Raw genomic sequence first — 19,525 nt, forward strand, 5'->3', positions numbered from 1 at the left:
CCACAATATTCGCTACCATAAATTTGGCTAAGATGGCGGCATGTGTGTGACACTTTTGCAAGACTAGCTGTAAGGCGGAAAACCCTATGTCAAAAGTAACTCATAGTTATGTGCCATGAATACATCCACCAACTTCCGTATGCTTATTCTACCACTGGTCATTGCTTAGCTATTTTTGTCTTGAGGTATATTTTCTGATTATTCAAAGGCAAAATTTTGAATTCTAAAAACCCTGTTTTTGTTTTTCCAGGAATCATCAAGAAGTTTCTCAAGATGCTTACTTTCTTTCTTGATTTCTTCTTCCTCTTCTTTGTCGTCATCGTCAAGATCATCTTCCGACTTCTCTCCTTCCTCTGGTTTCTCCTCTTTGCGCGACTGCATGTAGACCAGCTGCTGGTAAACACCGCCCTCTAGCGCCATCAGCTCGGCGTGGGTGCCCCGTTCCACCACCAAACCGTCCTTGAAGGCACAGATGACGTCGGCATTGCGGATGGTGGACAGGCGGTGAGCAATGACCACAGTGGTCCGGCCGCTCTGGGCCTTGTCCAGCGCTGCTTGGACGGTGCCCTCACTCTCCGTGTCCAAGGCTGAGGTGGCCTCGTCCAGCAGGAGGATCTTGGGATTGCGGACCAGCGCCCTCGCGATGGCCACACGCTGCTTCTGGCCCCCAGACAGTTGGGCTCCTCTCTCACCAACCAAAGTCTCGTAACCCTATCAGAACCATGGTACATAAAATCAATCACTTCTTGTCTGCTTCAGAAGAACACAGAACTTTCTTACTCACGCATTCTAACTTCTACTTTTCAATTTTTTTAATTCTTCTCCAAAACTGAATTTCTCTGCTGATTTCCTCAAAAACTATTTCACTGTCGGCAGAAGTACCAATGTGACGCTATGGCCCACTGGCCTCCTTTGCAATTATTCTGTGGCTGAATGACTTGGCTGTGGCTTACAATTACACACGGCTCTATGGGAACCGGCTGCAGCCACTGCCACGGACTTGTGCATAATTTCTAGCCACAGCCAAATTATTTAGAAATGGCCTTATGTGTTGCACCCTAAACTATTTTCTCACCTGCGGAAGTGCCGAGATGAAGTCGTGGGCATTGGCCTCTTTGGCCGCAGTCATGATTTCCTCCATGGTCACGTCCATGCGACCGTAACGGATGTTCTCCTCGATGGAGCAGCCAAAGAGGATGGGTTCCTGGCTGACCACGCCCGTGTGTTGCCGCAGCCATTTCACATTCAGGTCTTTGATGTCGTTGCCGTCAATTCTCACCTTCAAAGAGTGAAGGATTTCACATTTCAAACACAGTGTTTTCCAACAAAACTTGAAATAGCATACACTGTGAACCTAGCAACCTGACTTACCGTTCCCTGTGCGGCATCGTAGAATCGCTGGATGAGTTGAATGGTGGTGCTCTTCCCACAACCGCTGCTTCCCACCAGCGCAACCGTCTGACCCCGCTTGACCTCCAGGTCTAAACCATTCAAGACCTATTGGGCCACAAAAATATGTGCATCTCTGAATTTCTGATGTTGTTTCATAATAGCAGTTCTCCAACTTCCAACAGCAGAGATGACTTCTCTCAGGACTTGGAATGTTTGCTGTACCTCAGCTGAACACAAATCATGGGCAACAATTACACAAATGCACGTTAAAGGTAATAACTGCACCTTTTCTCCATCTGGGGATTTGTTGGTCCTAGATTGAAACCTAGTTCAAAATCATTGGCAGATTGCTACAAATTACATTTCATAATCATGTGGTAAAACCGGTAAATTGAAAAAAAAAACCTTGAAAGAACTTGGTACCTTGACTTCAGGCCTGGAGGGATAGAAGAAATGAACACTTTCAAAGCTGATGTCACCAGTCAGGGAGTCTGGTTTCAGACCCTTCTCTGAACTACTGTCTATACTGGGCACCTGCATGAGTTGGGAACCAGACGGCACGGTGAGAATACGTTATCGAGTCAAAGCGCCTTGCTTAGGGACAAACACACACAAAAGCCAAAGTCTGCAGAGTTACTATTACAAAAGCACACACAGCTGGGTCCAAGAATCTCACAGAAGATAAATTTTGCTAAAAAGAAGTTGCTGGGTTGATGGTACCCTGACTTCAAAAATTTACCAGCACACAGTTTTGCTCAATGCAAAAATTTCACTAAGCAGCATATGTCTGCTTAACAGGGGCCTAACCAGCACCAATGGTATGAGTAGAGACGTCAGCCAGTGAAACCAAGACTTTGAGAAGCTAGCATCAAACTCGATAAGAAGCGAGTGAGAGCAAGTTTGAATTTTGACACCATCGAGAAAAAATGATTGCTGGCCTCACTTGGTCAATGATTTTCCAGACAGCGGCTGCCGCCCCCCTGGCCTGGGAGATATTGCCGATGTTCGGTCCAGCCTGACCCAAGGAGAAAGCGCCAAACAACACCGAAAAAAACACCTGATAGCCAAACGAATAAAGAAGAAAAACATTTCACATCAAAAGAAATAAAATTCCACGACATGACATCTTCAGGAATGCTGTCTTTCCCTTTTACTGATCCTAACGCTCTGAGATACTTTTGAGATCCAATTATCAAACTTCATCAGGAGGAAAGACTGGTGTCAAGCTTACCACAAGGATGTCTCCTGGCTCCAGTTCAGCGCTCAAGAACAGCGTTGTACCATACCTATGAAAATTAACCACAATACATACTCTGTGTCAACAAAACTTGATTTCACTGCCAAGATGATGGCAGAATATAACAATGAAGACACTTGGACAACAAAAGGATCCTACAGGTGTAATGCTACAGCAATACCAGCATGTCAATTCGACAATGGTCGAATAACTCAAAGGTAACGTAACATATTTATAATACCGGTGCTTACCAGAAAGCCAAGCCATAGGCACCAAACATAACCAGGTACACGATGCCGATACCGGCAGCCTGGGCTGTATTTCTCTTGATTCCTTGGTTTTTCGCTTCAGAAAGCCTGACAGAATATCTACAAGAACAAAAAATGGAACTGACCATTTGAGACAGTTCTTCAACAGGTCACCTGTGCACAAACCAAGCACTGTACCTCAACAAGTCAAAAAAGCAATTTTACCGGTCCATCCAACAATGTCACTGAATCGCAGCCCTAATGTGTCAGGAATGAGAGCTAACCTGTCAACTTCTTTTTCTTGTCCACCAAACGCCACCACCGTTCTGATGGAGGAGAGGACTTCTTCGGCGATGGCCCCCGCCTTGGCGTAGGAATCCAGTTCCTTTTGGGAGAAGCTCTGAAGAACCTGCGTGGGAACAGTAACGATGGAGAAAATAACCAAAATTTGAACTGATGACGGTAACTGCATAGAGTAAAATGTGCTGTGGTATGGACCCCCGACTACAGCCTGATCCGACAAAGCACCGTTACCGCCTTGGTGCTACGCTAGTGCTGCATTTGAAATGCCATCTTAAACTTCAAATGTGTGAGCGTTCTGACAAATCACAATGCCATCTAGACTGAAGACACCTAGAACAACACCATCAAATTCTAATTGTCAGAAAAGTCAATAAACCCGGCAGCCAATTTTTTTCAATCACTGTTCACACTTGATTTTTAGACTTCAGTTCCCTGTCTATCCACGTCAACTAAAGGTAATAACCACGCTACAAAAGCCTCAAATCTGGGTCATATTGCCAACTTTGGAGTTGGGATAAAAACATGGCCTGAAAATGCTTGGCCCTAATTTTAGAGATTCTGCCTTAATATGAGCCACTTTGCTGTTTTGGGGAATTTCAATAATTCAATTTCGTATACCGTGAAGGCCTACAAATGGATTTAGAAAAGAGACAAAGGCCACAGAAATGTGTACAGCTAACTCATCTTCAACTTCTGACCCATTTCACAGAGCTGCAACACATAAATTTATGCTAATTAAGGGAACCTTTTGCTTTGAAGAAGTGGGTTACTGATCAAAATGGCCCATGCTTTACTTTTTGAGGGGACAGAATAGACTGGTTCCCAGCTCATATCTGGTAAGCACAGGAATTTGTTAAGCAGCTCGGTGCGGGGTCAGGGTCTTACTTTGGTCATGATGCCGGCGCTGAGGATGACCAACGGGGAGATAGCCAGGATGACCAGCGTCAGCTTCCAACTCTTGACAAAGCCCAGGACCAGGCCCGCTACGAAGACGGTTAGCAGGTACAGAGTCTGGCCCACCTTGTCACCGATGCCGTCTTTGATCTTCTGCACATCGCTGTAAGGTTCAAGCAGGAAAATGACATCAATCAACTTCAACTCTCTGAGCATTTCCTGAATCCACGGTGGATTCTGTACATTTCAACTTTTGACATCAAAAACTCTCATTCTTAACAAGGTTCCTGTCTCATTTGGTGGCAAGGCTATCACTACTTCCACTGTTGTCTCAACTTTACATTTTCAGGCAAGAATGCGTGTAGATGCAAACCGCACACAAACTGAACATTAAAAACTGTCATTAGAATGTGTGGGTCTTTGGCCATTTTTTAAAAAGTCAAGTCTTCTTGTAGTTTTAGAACAAGCAAATTGAACTCTTTGCTGTAATGTATCACTCAGTTTGGCACCCTCAGGGAAATGGTCCTTAAGTGGGTTCAAGATGATGTGGGTTCCATCTCATTTGCTCTGTGTAAGATTCTTCCAACAGCCTTAAACTTAAGGGTGTCTTCTGTGACCCCTTTTGTTAGACTGGGTCGTAATCGATTTGAAGAAAGATTCTCCTAAGATTGAAAATGCAGGGCCCTAAATGTTTTTCTGCAGCGAAACGAAATCAACTGACCTAATTAAGCATTTTGGGGCTGGGAACCTTCAATGGTTCATTATCTGCATTTTTAACTTTTAACAGACCTTACTCCGCACACAGAAGTATGGATGGGCTTAAAGTGTCTTCAATCCTAAAAAGTCCTACAAGACCTCCTCTCCCATTTTAAATGGTCTGGAAAGGTTACAAGGGCGTAACTTGACTGTTTTAGCAAGAGGGCGTACAGTTGGGGTAGAGTTCTGCACAGTTTTTCAGTTCATCATCCTCATGAAAATGGATATCGTGTGGGTGAAAGATGTTGGAGGATCACGTCTGATGTGTGGGGTGCAAGCTTCTCTTAAAGGTCATCAAATACTCAGTTATGTGGTTACTGATGTGCTTACTCGGACAGTCGCGTGTTGAGCTCCCCGCTCTCGTGGGTGTCGAACCAGCCGATCTCCTGCCGGAGGATGGCGGCAAAGAATCGCTGGCGGATCTTGAACATCTGCCGGGAGGCCGTCGTGTTCCACAGCGAGTGGGAGAAGTAGGCCACCACCATCATGGCCCCGCCCAGAATAGCGTAGATGGCACAGAATCTGACAATTTCGTTCAGGAATCTACACGGGCCGAGTAAAAAAAAAGTGCATGTCGGAAATGGTCATTGCGCTCATTTGTAATAGAGTACCCACAGGGCAAACTCCACAGTGATTTGCATATGGGTCCTCCGTGACTAAATAAAAACCACTCAGAATCTTATGGTAATTTTCCGTTCCTTCTTCATGAATGAGTCCATCATCTAGCTGAATATTTCGGCTATAATGTGGCAACAAAAGACAAAGGTGAGTTCGTGAGTTATGAGTTTGAGGGACCAGACTACCGGGCCATGATGATCTGTACTTACTGGTCCTCGTAGAAACCAGGAGGCACGGTTGTATTTGCAGGCAGGGACCCGCCCAAATTACCCGAACCAATAAAGGCGTCGGTGATGTCGCCAAAGTACAGCAAGAGAAGGGGGAAGGACACGCCTTGAGCGATGGAGAATCCCACGGCGCACAGCGTGATGAGAATATCCAATGCACTGGCAAAACGATACTGAAAAGGGGACAAGACAGCAAAGATGAACCAAAGTGGGGCTAATACATACCACATCAAATGGGACAAACAGGGACAACGACTGATCATCAAAACAGCAGTATGCCCCTGACTGTTTTTAATTTTGGACCGGTCCACAAAACATTCTTTTTTATGTACATGTACACACATCCATTCCACGTGTCAAATAATCCTGGTAAATTGGGAGAGGCGATATATTCAACTGCAAATTGCAATGAAAAGTCACAGAGCAAGAGCTTGTTATGATGAGAGAGTTGAGCAGCAACATCACATGGATGTGCTTCGTCAGTGAGGTTCTGAAATGAACTCTTGAACTCAAATGTTTCTGATGGTCGGCTCTGTCCACCATCAGGCAAATGCTCCCCCAAAACTTTCATCTTGTTACTACCTGGTACGTCCAGCACGCAACCCTTCCAATCCTAAGAGATTCTATTGAGGACTCACCAGTCGGATGATGCTGACCGGCTTAATCTCCTCCTTCTTCTCTTTTTTCTCCTTGCCTTCCCCCTCCTGGCTGCCCTTCCTCTTCGGCGAATTGCCGTTCTCTGCAACCTTCCCCATCTTCAGTGGTGCAGCCGCGGTCTTCCCATTGCTGGCTGTGGCAAAGTCAACCTCTACACTGTTGTAGGGAGGGGGAGGCTCGCTGGGAGGGGCAGCATTGTTGGCAGCCCAAGTCTGGGACTCTTCGGCTGTCATATCTTGTGGGTCAGCGGCTGTGGAACAGAAGGACAAAGCTGTACTCCTATTCAGAAAATTCCCCACTACAAACCCTTTCTGCTCTGGCATTCTTGATGAGATTCTTCCATTAATCTCTCTAATTCTCTGCAGTGCAGGAAACCAATTGCAGATTCTTTGTAAGTCCTTCAACTTTCAAGGGGCATCAAGACCTGAATAACCGTCACCAAGCTCTGCCTATCTCAACACATAAAATCTGCTAAAGAAACCTCCAGGAGAATTTCTGAGGGACCCACGCGGAAAGGGAGACTTAGCAGGGATGAATCCATGTAGAGTCAAGAAGTAAATTACTTTTTTCTGTTTCCCAAAACTACAGGTGAATCACCAAGATATTGTACCCTTTTTTTCTCTGGTAACAAAATCTGACTGCACAAAATAAACAGCCGAAACAGAAAGCCACCAAATCCAACATACAGTATTCGTGCAAGTTTTAACTGCATACGAAAACAATATTTTGGTTTTAAAAAAAAGAGGACTGCACCATTAGCTTACAGCAAGAAAAAAAAAAAACAGCAGAAAAAGTTGGGTTTTAGGAAGTATAAAAACATGTCCCTGCATACAAAATCCACCACTTTTTTCCAGTTCCATTTTTAGGACCACAAGATTTTTGTGAAACCTATGGCAACATATCCATAAACACCTCCAGATCAATTGTCTATCTGTGCAATGCGACAGTGTACCAATTGAGCCTCATTATGTGACCTGCATACACTTGTAGTAGTTCACTGCAGTGCATTGGTATAATGCGCCAGCCCGAGTTTCAACTTTTTGTGCGCGGTTCCACCTTTTTTGAGGGTTCTCACTGTAGTGCAAAATCTGCCCTTATTCACAGTTGAAGGGCCATTGCCTTTGGCTCAGAAACCTGGTGTGGTATACTGCCTTTGTTCGATGAGATTCATTCAGGCATATCAGCTCCAGATATTCTTTGGTACAGAAAGAGCTAGCAGTGTCTCCATTGAAACATCACGCAGAAACAACACATCGAATTTTTCAATAAAAAAACAAAAACAAAACAGCACTTTGGCTGGCAAAATCTCGTTAGGTAAAACTGGGCAGCCGTGTGATTACACTTTTTTACAGCACCCTCAAAAAAGCCCTACAGAATGACTGAAATCAAAAGGTACCGTTTTTATAACCAGAATCCCTATCTTTGATTGTAATGGAAATAATTTCTCCATTCAATCTATTACATTTCACCTTTGGGATTTCAAACAAGTGACCTTGAGTTTAGGTATTTAACGATACTTCCTCATGAATGACAACCATTTCAGTCTATTAATCTATTAAGTGCAAAATACAGGGGTGTGAGTGGCCACTTAAAACTGCAGCCGAAAACAGCTAGCAAAAAGCTGAAATGTAAAAGGTTCCCATACTTCTGTACGGACCAGGTGTACAAAAAAGCTGAAATTCAGGGTCGATAACTAAACAATTAAACAAAAAGGCTGAAATCAGCTGAAAAAAATGGATTCTCACATTCTTGAAAATAGATAAATATGGTTTACATAAAGAATGAATGTTTAAAGTGGAGTGAAAGGAGCAAGTTTGAGATATATGGCAGACGGTATGGTCCATTCTTCCCAAAATGTACAGCGAACTTGTAATAGCCTTGTCTTTCTACAATTCCAGCCTGTTCCCTCCAAATCCAAACACCCACAATCCTCGCATTTTCAACACTAGGAATTCAGTCACATGCGAATGCAGGTATGTGGGCTAAGATGAGAGAACGGGTGTTTTTAGTTAAAAAGACAAAGTAGAAAGGGCCCAAAAAAGAGGTGGGAAAAAAATGCGGCGCTGGCACCATGGGAAGAGTGGTCTTGGGAAGCTGGCGTCCCAAACAAACAGATACCGGAGACACACTTCCTCCCTGCACGGAACTTTACAGATCGGATTTGTCACTCTGTCCAAGAAAACACCTCTGGAATTGCCTAAGCCACTCCTCTGCAATTATTTGTTTTTTTAACAAATGTCTGGTAACTTTCGATGACACTTTTAAAGTTGAACACATGGTTCGGTCTTTTAATATCAACGAGAACTAAAGCCGAGTTCAACATCTGTACACAAGGCTATTTACTGTAGCCTGTCTAAAATATGTTTTCACCTGGCTACATGTAGTCCAAAGATAAATTATGCCCTGGCGTATGAGAATACGATTCATCTTTCCCACGCTGTGCTAATTTCACTAAGTGGGAAAAATCACGCAAGGTGGGGACGGAAAATTTATGCGATAACCATGATGACATGTGCGTACCGATGCATCACAAGACCTCTCGTCAGTTTGGCATGGAACCCTCACAATCGTATCCATATAAAATATGCAAAAATCCAAGCAGTACTTAAATTTTATGATGACAGAGAATTACAGGTATGCATTGCACATGTCCAGTTAAGCCCAAAACTATTCATAGAGGTCTACTCCAACTTTGGGTAACCTAGGATTTACAGCCAAAAGACAACCGCAGGCTTAGATCTTTGCCCAGATGAGCTTTGGCAAAGGAAATACTAGTTGTGTGTGCCTGGGTTGACCATCAGTCCAGTCAAATTTTTTTCTTACAAAGCAGCAAACTGCCACATTTTCAAAGGGTATAAATAATTTTGGGCAGAGCTGTATGGTAACTTAAACGCCACCCAAGGGCATCCTCCACAAATTGTGAGGCAAAATAAGGTTTTTGAAAGCACAGTGCCAGGGATATTGCCTGTGTGGTGAATATAAGCGTCTTTGAGTGGAAATAAGATGCTTTGGAAATTGAGGGCCAAATTGACATGACAGGTACAATTTTATAGCATTGTCTGTCACACCAGTAAGTTCCACTCTGTGTGTGTGTCATGCTCACGGCAAAGACAAATGATATTTAAGAGCTAGCTTTCCTGAGTGCAAACAGTCATTAGTCAAGGGGTACGGTACATGTAGCCTGTACAAGAGCATGTCGGCCATTTATTATGCACGTATGTCTATCAATCTTGTTTAGCCATGTGTTCAACCTCCATGATTTCAACCCTAAACAAACTTTCTCAGTAGGGTAATTTGTGACCAGATTTTCATTTTCAACCATTCTCAAAATAATCTAATCATGTCTAATGGACAGGTAATCCATTTTCAATTCAATGCCTCTGTATTGCAGTCCTAGGGACTGCTTACGTGTGTACACGTAGTCATGGTGTCAATAATTCGTATTTGTTCCCTCTCCTCGATTAGCAGGGTCAGAATCTTTTGGTGGGAGGAGATATGAACATCAGGACCTGATTATTAAAAAAAAAAAGGATTTCTAAATCTGTTCAAAAATATTTCAAAAACTGTCACTAGTTTGCAAACAAAATTGAAGAAATAGAAAGATCACAACCATTTTATGAGGCTGGACTGTGTAACCACCAAACATCCCCAAGCTATACCTGTAGGCCTACACATGTGAGTGCCATGTGACCATTGAAAGATGCACAACCTGTCACATTGGTAACACATTTGAGCACATACTTAAACATGTTAAAAGCTCACCTGATTCACCATCTTCCTTGTCCATTTCAAAGAGTCAAAATAATTCCAGAGAGCTTCAAATTTCAGCGCAAATAATATCCCCCAACGGTGGAGCTGATGTAAAAATCAATAAACTGTCCGCCGTCGACTTCACAAATGATATAGCGTGACTACCAACAATTGGCAACAGCACAAAAGAGAATCAGTAAATATTCATGCATGCACATTGACCTCTAGTTATTTATTTTCATTCAGCCCCCCCCCCAGCCTTCAGTTGGTGGCGGCATGGAGGGATAAGACATTGCACAACGATGAGCAATTCCTCTACACATAGGTCACACCATGGTCACTCACAGACCCCTAGTGATAAGCAATTTCCACTTTTTATCCTGTTTCAACACTCTGCCCCACCCTCAGCAGCCCACCCAGCTGCCTGTACTAATGTATCTGTCTGGTCCATGTACATGTACATGTATGTCCATCCTGTGCTGGCCAAAGGGTCAGTTTCTTAGAACAGCTCCTGAATATTTAAATATGCAAATATCAGTGGCTCACTTTTATAATCACTGTGCACGCTGCCATCATGCCAGGCATAGCAAATATCCAGGGCAAGTACGCTGTGTTCCAGCATGGCTATTCAAATTGGGTTCAGGTACTTTGCATAATAATATGATGTGCATTGGGCCAAATGGTCCTTGGTCTATGTTCATGGCAACACTAACATAAAACACATATTCCATGTCTAGTCCCTATTTAATTCTTCAACAAGGATACACTTACAACACTAATTAATATCTCTTCCCTATGGCTATAATATCTAAATTTACACGGGTTGGTATTGTAAGTTATTATACAACCATATCAAGCAGTTATGGTTAATTATTGTAGAAAGCTGGAAAACAAACAAAGGTTAGCACTACTGTACTTTGTTTTGTAGTGTTTTTTTTTATTCTGAAGGAACTAACAACACATATAACTTTAATATGAAATCCTCTCTGAATTTGAAGGATTGGCAAATAATGGATAACTAAGTACCTCACTGGCAGTTTCACCATGGAGATCAGTAATAACTAACGGCACTAATATTGATAACAGGATCAGGCCAGACTGGACTCTGGACAAAAATAGATGTCATCCTCGGACAAAGCTTTGCTCAAATAGGGACCACGGCATACTGGTAGATGCCTTCAGAGTGGGCAAAAGAGAGTTTGACAGAGAGATGGAAAAAAGTGGGGGGGCCTCGATGGTTTTTTTTTCAGCCTATGAATGCTTTTGAATGACCGGGGGCGAGGCACAACAATGCTGTGGGTCAAATTGGAATAATAATAAAAATAGCTGAAAACAGCTGAAAAAAAGGCATAAAGAAGCTGAACTGTGAAAATCTCCTATACTTTTGTACATAGCCAGTGAAGAAATAAAGCTAAAATCCTAAACAAAAAAAGCTGAAATCAGCTAAAAGCTGAGAAATCTCACACCTGCAGGTAACTCATCTACCAAAAAACTCAAGTCCCCGGTCAGGTAACTCATCTACCAAAATCTCAAGTCCCATCAGGTAACTCATCTACCAAAATCTCAAGTCCCATCAGGTAACTCATCTACCAAAATCTCAAGTCCCATCAGGTAACTCATCTACGAAACTCTCAAGTCCCATCAGGTAACTCATCTACCATAAACTCAAGTCCCATCAGGTAACTCATTTGAGTGCCAGCAAGCCAATGAATTGAATCACACTCTGCAGTGACCTGTATAATTCAAAACTAGTAAGTGACAATGTCATAATTGGAGTCTGGCATTGGACAGGGGATAATGGCATAATGAAGGCATTTTTCTGAAAGTAAATTTACAAACAGATGTTTACAGAGGTCTGAATTCAGCCCAAGACTGAGGGATTGAAAAGAAAGCATAATCTTGGAGAAAACTGTTTCAGTTTTAAGACTGTCAACACTGACACAAGTACGCTCATTAAAAATCTCTGTCACCAAAATCAATCGATCCCAATGAATAAATGTAAGACCAAAAAGCTAACACTTAAACAAGCAACATATAACTATGAGCATGTCCCAATGCTCCCCATGTCCCAAACCTTTGGTGCCGTGAGAAGAGTAAATCTGCTTACAGGGCGTGTAGTCTAGAACTGACTGGTTCGAGTTCTTTGATCAAAACCTACGTTTAGGTCAAGCCTCCCCATTCCCCCAACCCTCCTTTCCAAAAAGAGGACTACATGCCAAACTAGGCATTCATTGTTGTGTCTAGTAAAGTACTGGCACTGGCAGTGAATTCAGCTTTCTTCTTGCTGCTACTCTAGACCAGCAGTGCGGGTTTTCATCTGAATCAAACCAATCAAAACATATTCACATAAAGTGTACCGGCAGTCTGGCACATGCATGAAGAACATTTAACCTGAGGAAAAAACAACTGGTCAACCCAACACCCGAGGGAGAAAATGCCTAGATTCACTATTCTTGTGGGATTTTGCCACAGCTGCATGCTCCAGGCACACAACTGATACATTTCCCTGACAGAATCAGCACAGCACCCAGAACTGACAGAAAGAGTAGGGAAAAGGCCATATTCGTCGCTACAATTGACAGGAAATAACTAACCGCTCAAGTTTCAACAATCCTGAAACCCTTTCATTACTAAGTTGAGAGTGTAGATACATGTACGGGAGCTTTTTTGGCAATCTGGATGGATTTTGAGCAAATATTCGGGTACGGTACGATGTAAATGATAAGTAACCCATAGGAGAAAAGTTGCTTCCAGCCAAGAACATTACAATTCTGTCGGTAGAGAGGCTTTGCACGGTAGCCATCTTGCAGAACTGTTCTTTTATTCAAACTGGTATGCACAAAGGTTTCCTACTGGAGTGAAGGAACTGCCCCGCAAGATGGCTGCCGGACAAAGCCTCTATTGTCTCATATAAACCCTTTGATGAATGCCTGAGAAGGGCAAAGACTGGTGCGCGACAACACACAGCAAACAGAGAACACACTTGAACTCACCCTTCACTTCAATAGTCCGAGTCGACATAATCTGTGACAGTTCAGTGTATTGTGACGGCGACAACAAAATAACAGTTCTGCACATTCATTTTCACTCAAATCTGGCCATGTATTCTCGTCATCATTTTCAGAAGAACACCATGTACGTGTATCATGAGCAGACGGTTTGCTCAGAGGAACCCAAAAAAACACTCTTGTGAAATCAGGGACAAGGGGATTAAAACAAAATCTATCGGGTAAATACCCCCTCTGCCAGTTGAACTAACGATGATCCTCTGCTGAATGGACTGTTGATGGCAGGCTGATTAATAAGTGTTCCTTGATGTACATTCAGCTATGTCCTTTATTAATGCTAGAGTTAATGTTTGACAGTTGGAGAGACAGCCAGCGGGCCCCACAGAGGCAACGAGAGGGGGGAATTTATGCACAGTCATGGCAACTACAACAGATAACCTAAGTACCTTATGTCATCACACAATGGCCCCATGTTCTTCAGTCTGGACCCCGCTGTCCCAATGATCAATAGAAAACTGTGTGAGCAGGTCACCTGTGTAATCCAACCTCTATTCATTGCAACAGACCCCTGTACATGTACAAGCCAAGACTGTTACATAACATGACAAATAGCAACCTCAGTCAGGGTCTGGACTCTTGTCTATAGCACCTGTGCAGTTATATGCACATCTAATGGTCTGTACATTACATATTCAGTGGGCCGACTTTAATCAGTAATGCAAAGCAGCCTACAGTCAATATATGTATGGTCAGTAATCAATTGATAAGATATACGTTGTATGCATATGATATTAAGATTGGAAGGAAGAGAAAGAAATCCTTAGAGATGCACAGGTATTTTTGTATTTGGCAAAAGTATTGGAAAGGAAGGGCCTGTAAGTCAGTTATTTTTTTTTTCTCTTCTTGGCATTTGCTGATGGCTTACTTCTGTAGTCCTTGTTAATTTTACCACGGCATGATTTCACCATAGAGCTTACTTATATGTCCCGTCTTTGTATTGTGTATTTCTGACGAATGCCTAATGAACAATAATTATAATAATAATAACGTAAAGCTGACTCTGTTTCCTTCTTTGACAGGAAAATGCACAGGTACAGCGTGTACAACAAGGCAAGTTATTGGCATATACACAGAAGAGTGGGCCCTCAGATGTCTTTTGTCTCCCCAACAATTAACATGTGAATCATGCTTGGACCATGCTCTGACCACAGCACACAGCAACCAAACACACAGGCCAGACAGACAGTTAACTGCATGGCTAAGTCAACAACTGTGACCTAATCTTTGTTTGCTGAGACCACCTCAGGCATGAGCAGAGAACCAATCCAGCCAAAGAGGCCCAGAAATTCTGAATTTGTGTGATCCAACCATGGAGGAAGGAATTCCTTCCTCCATGTTCCAACATACGATTCTAGGGAAAGTCTCATTTATAGATTTAAGTCTACTCTGGGAACGTAAGCACGTGTCTCTTCACTGCGGAATACTTGAGGTCCAAGGGGGGCATGGCCGACCTTTTTAAAATCAAACAGTAAAGTCGCAGAGCAAAAAAACAAAACGTCTGTCTCCCTTGGATGAACTCTCAAGACTGTTTTATTTCCTTCATCAAACTAAACAGACCTCTAGTTTGGTACCTCCCAGTGCAGTACATCCTCCATCCTCTCTATTTAAACAAAGTATGTTACTTGACCTACTAATCAGTTCTATTAACATAAAGTTAATATTTACAAATACTTCACTTGGGAGACATTTTGTGGTCAATTTTTCAACATTAGGGAGACATCGGTCATTAGGGAGATATTTCAATGTCTCCCTAATGCTCCAACTACCAAAAGGAGGAAATTTTTTTTCGTCCACATTTTGAGAGATGATAAATTAGGGTCCGAAAGGAAAACATGCAAAGATTTGTTAAGATCGGATTAGGGAACATTGAATTATGGGACGGTAAAGTTTGAAAAATTTTGTGCACGTTCCTATGGGAATGTTTCCCAAGTGACCCATTTTCGGTAACAGAAAAAACCACATGTATATAACATACACTGTAACGTGAAGACATAAAACATTCCACTCTGTACATCTAATACAAACGGAAGTAATATATAGATATATCCTGTATCTACATTTATGTAAAGATTGCAGCCTGCACAAGTACAGTCATTAACGCTATGACTCACCCTTAGTACAAATACACTGTGGAGCTATTTCATCATTGAATATGATACAAAGTACTCTCAAGATAAAAAAAAGATAAAGGAGCAAAATCCGATTATGGCAGTTAACAACTTTCCCGCCCTTTTCTTTCCCAACTCGCAACAACCGTGTGCTTGCGAAACTTTCCACTCAAATGAAAAGCACTTTTTTCACTTGAAACCAAAGGGTGAGAATCACGGTAACCACAAGGAAAAAAGGTTTTTTTACCTATTTGCTCAGTGCCATTTCTGTAAAAAAAAAGGGTTTGAAAGAGAGAATTTTTCAACGTATTTGTGAATCCAAGACATGCACAAAATGCTTCAAAACTTATTAAGGAGTTTATTATTAAATATTCAAAAGTTTCATCATACATGTACAATGTACACTGTATACATGTATTTGCAATATTAACATGAAATTCAACAGTGGAAAAAAATATACTTAAGCAGATGAATCTACCAGATATTTGGGGGCCACTTTTTTGTCTTTCATATCATATGACTATTTCCATGCTGAAATCGGCCATGGAGTTTTGGTTATGACTAAAAACAAAAGCTTCAATTTAGGACATTTCACAGAAGGTCGCAATGATTATTTTGTAATTTGCTTTTGAAAACTTAAAGCAAACAAAACCACTTTAAGCGGCCAAATACTAAAAAGGGAATGATGCAACACTACAAACACTGCTTGGAAGGCAAAAACCATTGAAAAAGCAAAACTGAAAGAAATATAAGCCTACTGAAAAACTAATTTCCAAAATGTCCAGAAATGAGAGGTAATCTCGTTTTATGTTCCATCTGTCATGAGAGTAAAAGTGATGTCACCTGATTCTCGGAAGTTTCAATACCAACACAATTTGGAGTATAAATTGTCTCCAGAATTTTTTTCCTTTTAAGGTATACTTCCATTTTTGGACATGTTCTACACTTTGTGTCTTTGAAAAGCGTACATGCTCACGAGTATAAAGTCAAATGTGACATTACCCGATTCTTCAAAGCTGCGATTCAAAAAAGCTGTTCTGAGAACAAACAGGTGTGAGGGGTTTTTTCCCCACCAAGCCTGGTGGTAATATTCTGTGCTTCTTTCCTCATGTCACATTTCTGTCCCTTGCCAGATTTCTTTTAAAACAACAGCTTTCTATGATGGTACAATCACATCTCAACCTCACAGGTCTTTTTTTTTCAGATTTTGAAAACTTCCATGTACATATTTATCAGTGCATAGTGATGTCAACTGATTCTTGGAAGATTGTATTTACAGTTGCACGAAATTTTCCCTCGACGCCATACTCAGTGGTATGTTTTTCTCTCATCAATTCACATTTCCTTTGTGTGCCAAACTGCTTTTAATTAAAAAGAACAGCTTCTTACAATGATGCAACCACTTTTCAGCATCACACCTTTTCCCTTCCGAATCCAAATTCATGGAAGAAACATTACTCATGCACGTTTTTGACTAAACAAATGTCTTCTTCAAACAATACAACACTCAGTGTCAAACAGATCTCTGTGTAAGAGCAATGAGAGATCAAACACATACATGTTGTCTGAGGATGACGTTATCCCCTGCCAGTGGCACACCCATGCATACATGTCGCAAAAAGGGCCAAGGCCTTCATCATCCATAAAACAGCCCCATGATCAGCTCTGCTGCTGACAAGGTACAAAAGGGGGAAATGCCTGCATGTAGCTCCTACGCTGTGACTACGTTGTGAAGTAAAGTCATGCTTGTAAAACAGAATAACAATGCGCAATGTGCTGATGTACCATCACAGTTTTAAATTCATGATAGCCTGGGCTATCCCTCCCCCCTCCGGTAGTTTTGGACTTTCCTACCACGTGTTCCAACAAAGGCTACCTTTTTTCGCTTCTCAAGTTAATTCTTTTTTGACAACATAACAAATGGAAAAGGTCTGAACACACTCAGATATTTCTTTAGCCTAGATTTTTTTTCTTAACAGACTATAAATCAACAGAGGTAACAGAACTTTCTTCCTCCGAGGTCAGATTTTGTTCCACCATTCCACACATTTCCTTCACGAGCCAATGGCTTTGAAAAGAATTGCTGGAGTGGATGGTCCCCGATTACAATTTCCTGTTTGTTTATCTAAATTCAGGGAAGAAGCATTACTCATGCACTCTTTAAGACTGTGATAGACTGAAATTCTTCACACATTACCAAGTATAGTTAAAAATGCACCTCACTAGGGGTCAGCTCCTGAAATTTCCAATCACAAGTTGTCCTTTTAACCTTGGGACAGCAGCTTCCCAAATATGGACATGATGATAAACACTGGACAGAACACATCTAGGAAATGAAGGATCATACACGTGGCATGATGATGTAATTCCACGACCACACACAGTAGCAAGTGGAAGGGAGCTGCATGGGCCATTATACTAGCCCAACGGCCCCACAGAAAAAGAGCCTCCATTTTGTGTGAGGTCATGGAGGAATGGCTATATCTATAGAGAGATTAATCAATGAAACTGCATAGGTCTGCCAACGTGGCGCCAACTTTTGAGATTTTAAGTGGGGGTGGGGTGGAATGGAAGAATGACATCATGTTGTCAGATCAAAGGTCACTTCGACATTTATTGGTTCTTCATTCACCATTCCTGCTGTTAATGTTAACGAGGGCGGCCTCCTTGAAATTTGAAAGAGTTGTTGCAGAGCTCTTCAAATCAATTTGAGATTCAAAAAGCCCAAATGTGTACATACTGTACAAGTACTCATTTTCAAGTGCACACTACAACTATCGTTGCTGTCGAGCTTTAGCTACATGTAGCCCTCATGTCATAGGTCAACTGTCCAGGAATTTGAAAAACAATCTGCATTTATTGCAAGGCCATCTATCAAATGTGGGAAATTAGGAAAACATGTAGGCCTATGTCCCTGATGGCTGATTTGACAAGAAAACACTGTGAAACCTTGTCAATTTAATGTTAGTATGAGATGAAAAATTAGATTGTAGTCGGTGTAAATGGAGCAAATTAGCATTAAAAGTCTTTGGCTATCTGCTGGGAGACAATACACAGTAAGAAACTATGGACACTTTGTTACTTTCATCATATAAAACGATAAAGCCGCAGGAAATGTACGCGTAAATAATTAAACCACGTAAACTGAAAAACCCACAAATTTGCCAAGGAAAAGTAGGCTACACTACATGTACATGTATACTGTAATATAGTACAAGTTACGCATGTATCCCCTTTCATATATGACAAAAAGCCAGTGCCCAGTGAACATCAAACCTTGTACGTGTCCTACACATGGATAGGTCTTTATCTTACATATTTAAGAGAATCAAGCTTCTTTCAGGTAGTAATTGAAATATGTGTCTGAGACTACTTGGGGAAAAGAAGTCTTGGGTTCACAACACAATCTTGGAAATCAAAAGAACTGCACTTGTGTTTGGTGGTTTTCAGTTTTATTGTTTTTTCTCCACGTCCTGCATAAACTCTTTCATCACACACCACACTGACTACCCCCAGAACTGTGGAATCCGACGTCTTCCCCGCTCCCACGAACCCCCCCTCGAAAATGAACGGGGCAGACGTCGGACCCCACAGTTCTGGGGGTACACACCGGACTGCGCTAGAAATCAAGACTGCTATTCCCATGATGAACTTGATTAACACGTTGCTAACTGCATGCACAGTTGGCCAACAAAAACAAGCGCAAAAGCGCGACAGAAAATAGATTGGAATTGTCTTTTCTATCCATCCAGTGATAATTAAAAGCAACACAAACGATTGCTGTTTTTCTGCTACGTAAGGTAAGGAAAGAAGTTTGGCTTGGTTTGGTAAAAGTAAAAATTAACAGTTTAAACTCACCTATAATGTTGAATTTCTTCCAACAGACTAACTCGAATGATATACTTACATTAGGTCGATGAGTAAATGGCTTCGAATCGAATTTCGTTGATGAGAATTCGTGAACCGTGTAACGCAGGTGTCATCACGTTCGTTCGATATGCGTGCCGCACTAGCCGCGCCGCGCCGCGCCGGTTCGCGGTATACGGGTGAGATTACACAGCGCCCTCTATTGAAGATAACTAATCTTTTACCCAAATAAATCGTCTGAGATCAGTCAAAGCAAGTTTAACCAAGGCGGATCGATCACGCCCTAGCAACGACCCAAAACTTTGTTGGATTTTACAAAATGGTACATAGAAGTGTTCATTCATTATAAATTCAATTTTCCGTCTAATTTATTGATATGTACAACTGCATTATTTACAAA

At 41.9% G+C, this 19,525-nt stretch overlaps 1 protein-coding gene across 7 annotated transcripts in view; it reads right to left on the reverse strand.

The window, feature by feature from the left end:
• Positions 1-19,301, reverse strand: part of LOC110975142 (phosphatidylcholine translocator ABCB4-like) — a 30,887-nt gene extending 11,586 nt beyond the window's left edge. For 3 of the 7 annotated variants that reach the window (XM_022227335.2, XM_022227324.2, XM_022227315.2), the window contains exons 1-13: positions 13,076-13,512; positions 6,314-6,582; positions 5,658-5,848; positions 5,161-5,373; positions 4,066-4,237; positions 3,162-3,286; positions 2,881-2,997; positions 2,624-2,678; positions 2,336-2,449; positions 1,816-1,926; positions 1,372-1,497; positions 1,076-1,279; positions 282-711 (exon numbers count right to left, since the gene is read on the reverse strand). In XM_022227335.2, the coding sequence (XP_022083027.2) occupies positions 282-711; positions 1,076-1,279; positions 1,372-1,497; positions 1,816-1,926; positions 2,336-2,449; positions 2,624-2,678; positions 2,881-2,997; positions 3,162-3,286; positions 4,066-4,237; positions 5,161-5,373; positions 5,658-5,848; positions 6,314-6,582; positions 13,076-13,160 (2,212 nt within the window). In that variant the 5' untranslated portion in view covers positions 13,161-13,512. Of the gene's footprint in view, positions 1-281; positions 712-1,075; positions 1,280-1,371; positions 1,498-1,815; positions 1,927-2,335; positions 2,450-2,623; positions 2,679-2,880; positions 2,998-3,161; positions 3,287-4,065; positions 4,238-5,160; positions 5,374-5,657; positions 5,849-6,313; positions 6,583-10,094; positions 10,473-13,075; positions 13,514-19,116 lie in introns of those variants that run through there. The other 4 variants (XM_022227362.2, XM_022227353.2, XM_022227305.2 and 1 more) reach the window with 4 other exon arrangements.
• Positions 19,302-19,525: the final 224 nt, after the last annotated feature.

Source organism: Acanthaster planci, linkage group LG17 (assembly GCF_054643075.1).
Source record: "Acanthaster planci isolate LZ-2023a linkage group LG17, COTS_SCS, whole genome shotgun sequence".
Lineage (NCBI taxonomy): Eukaryota > Metazoa > Echinodermata > Asteroidea > Valvatida > Acanthasteridae > Acanthaster > Acanthaster planci.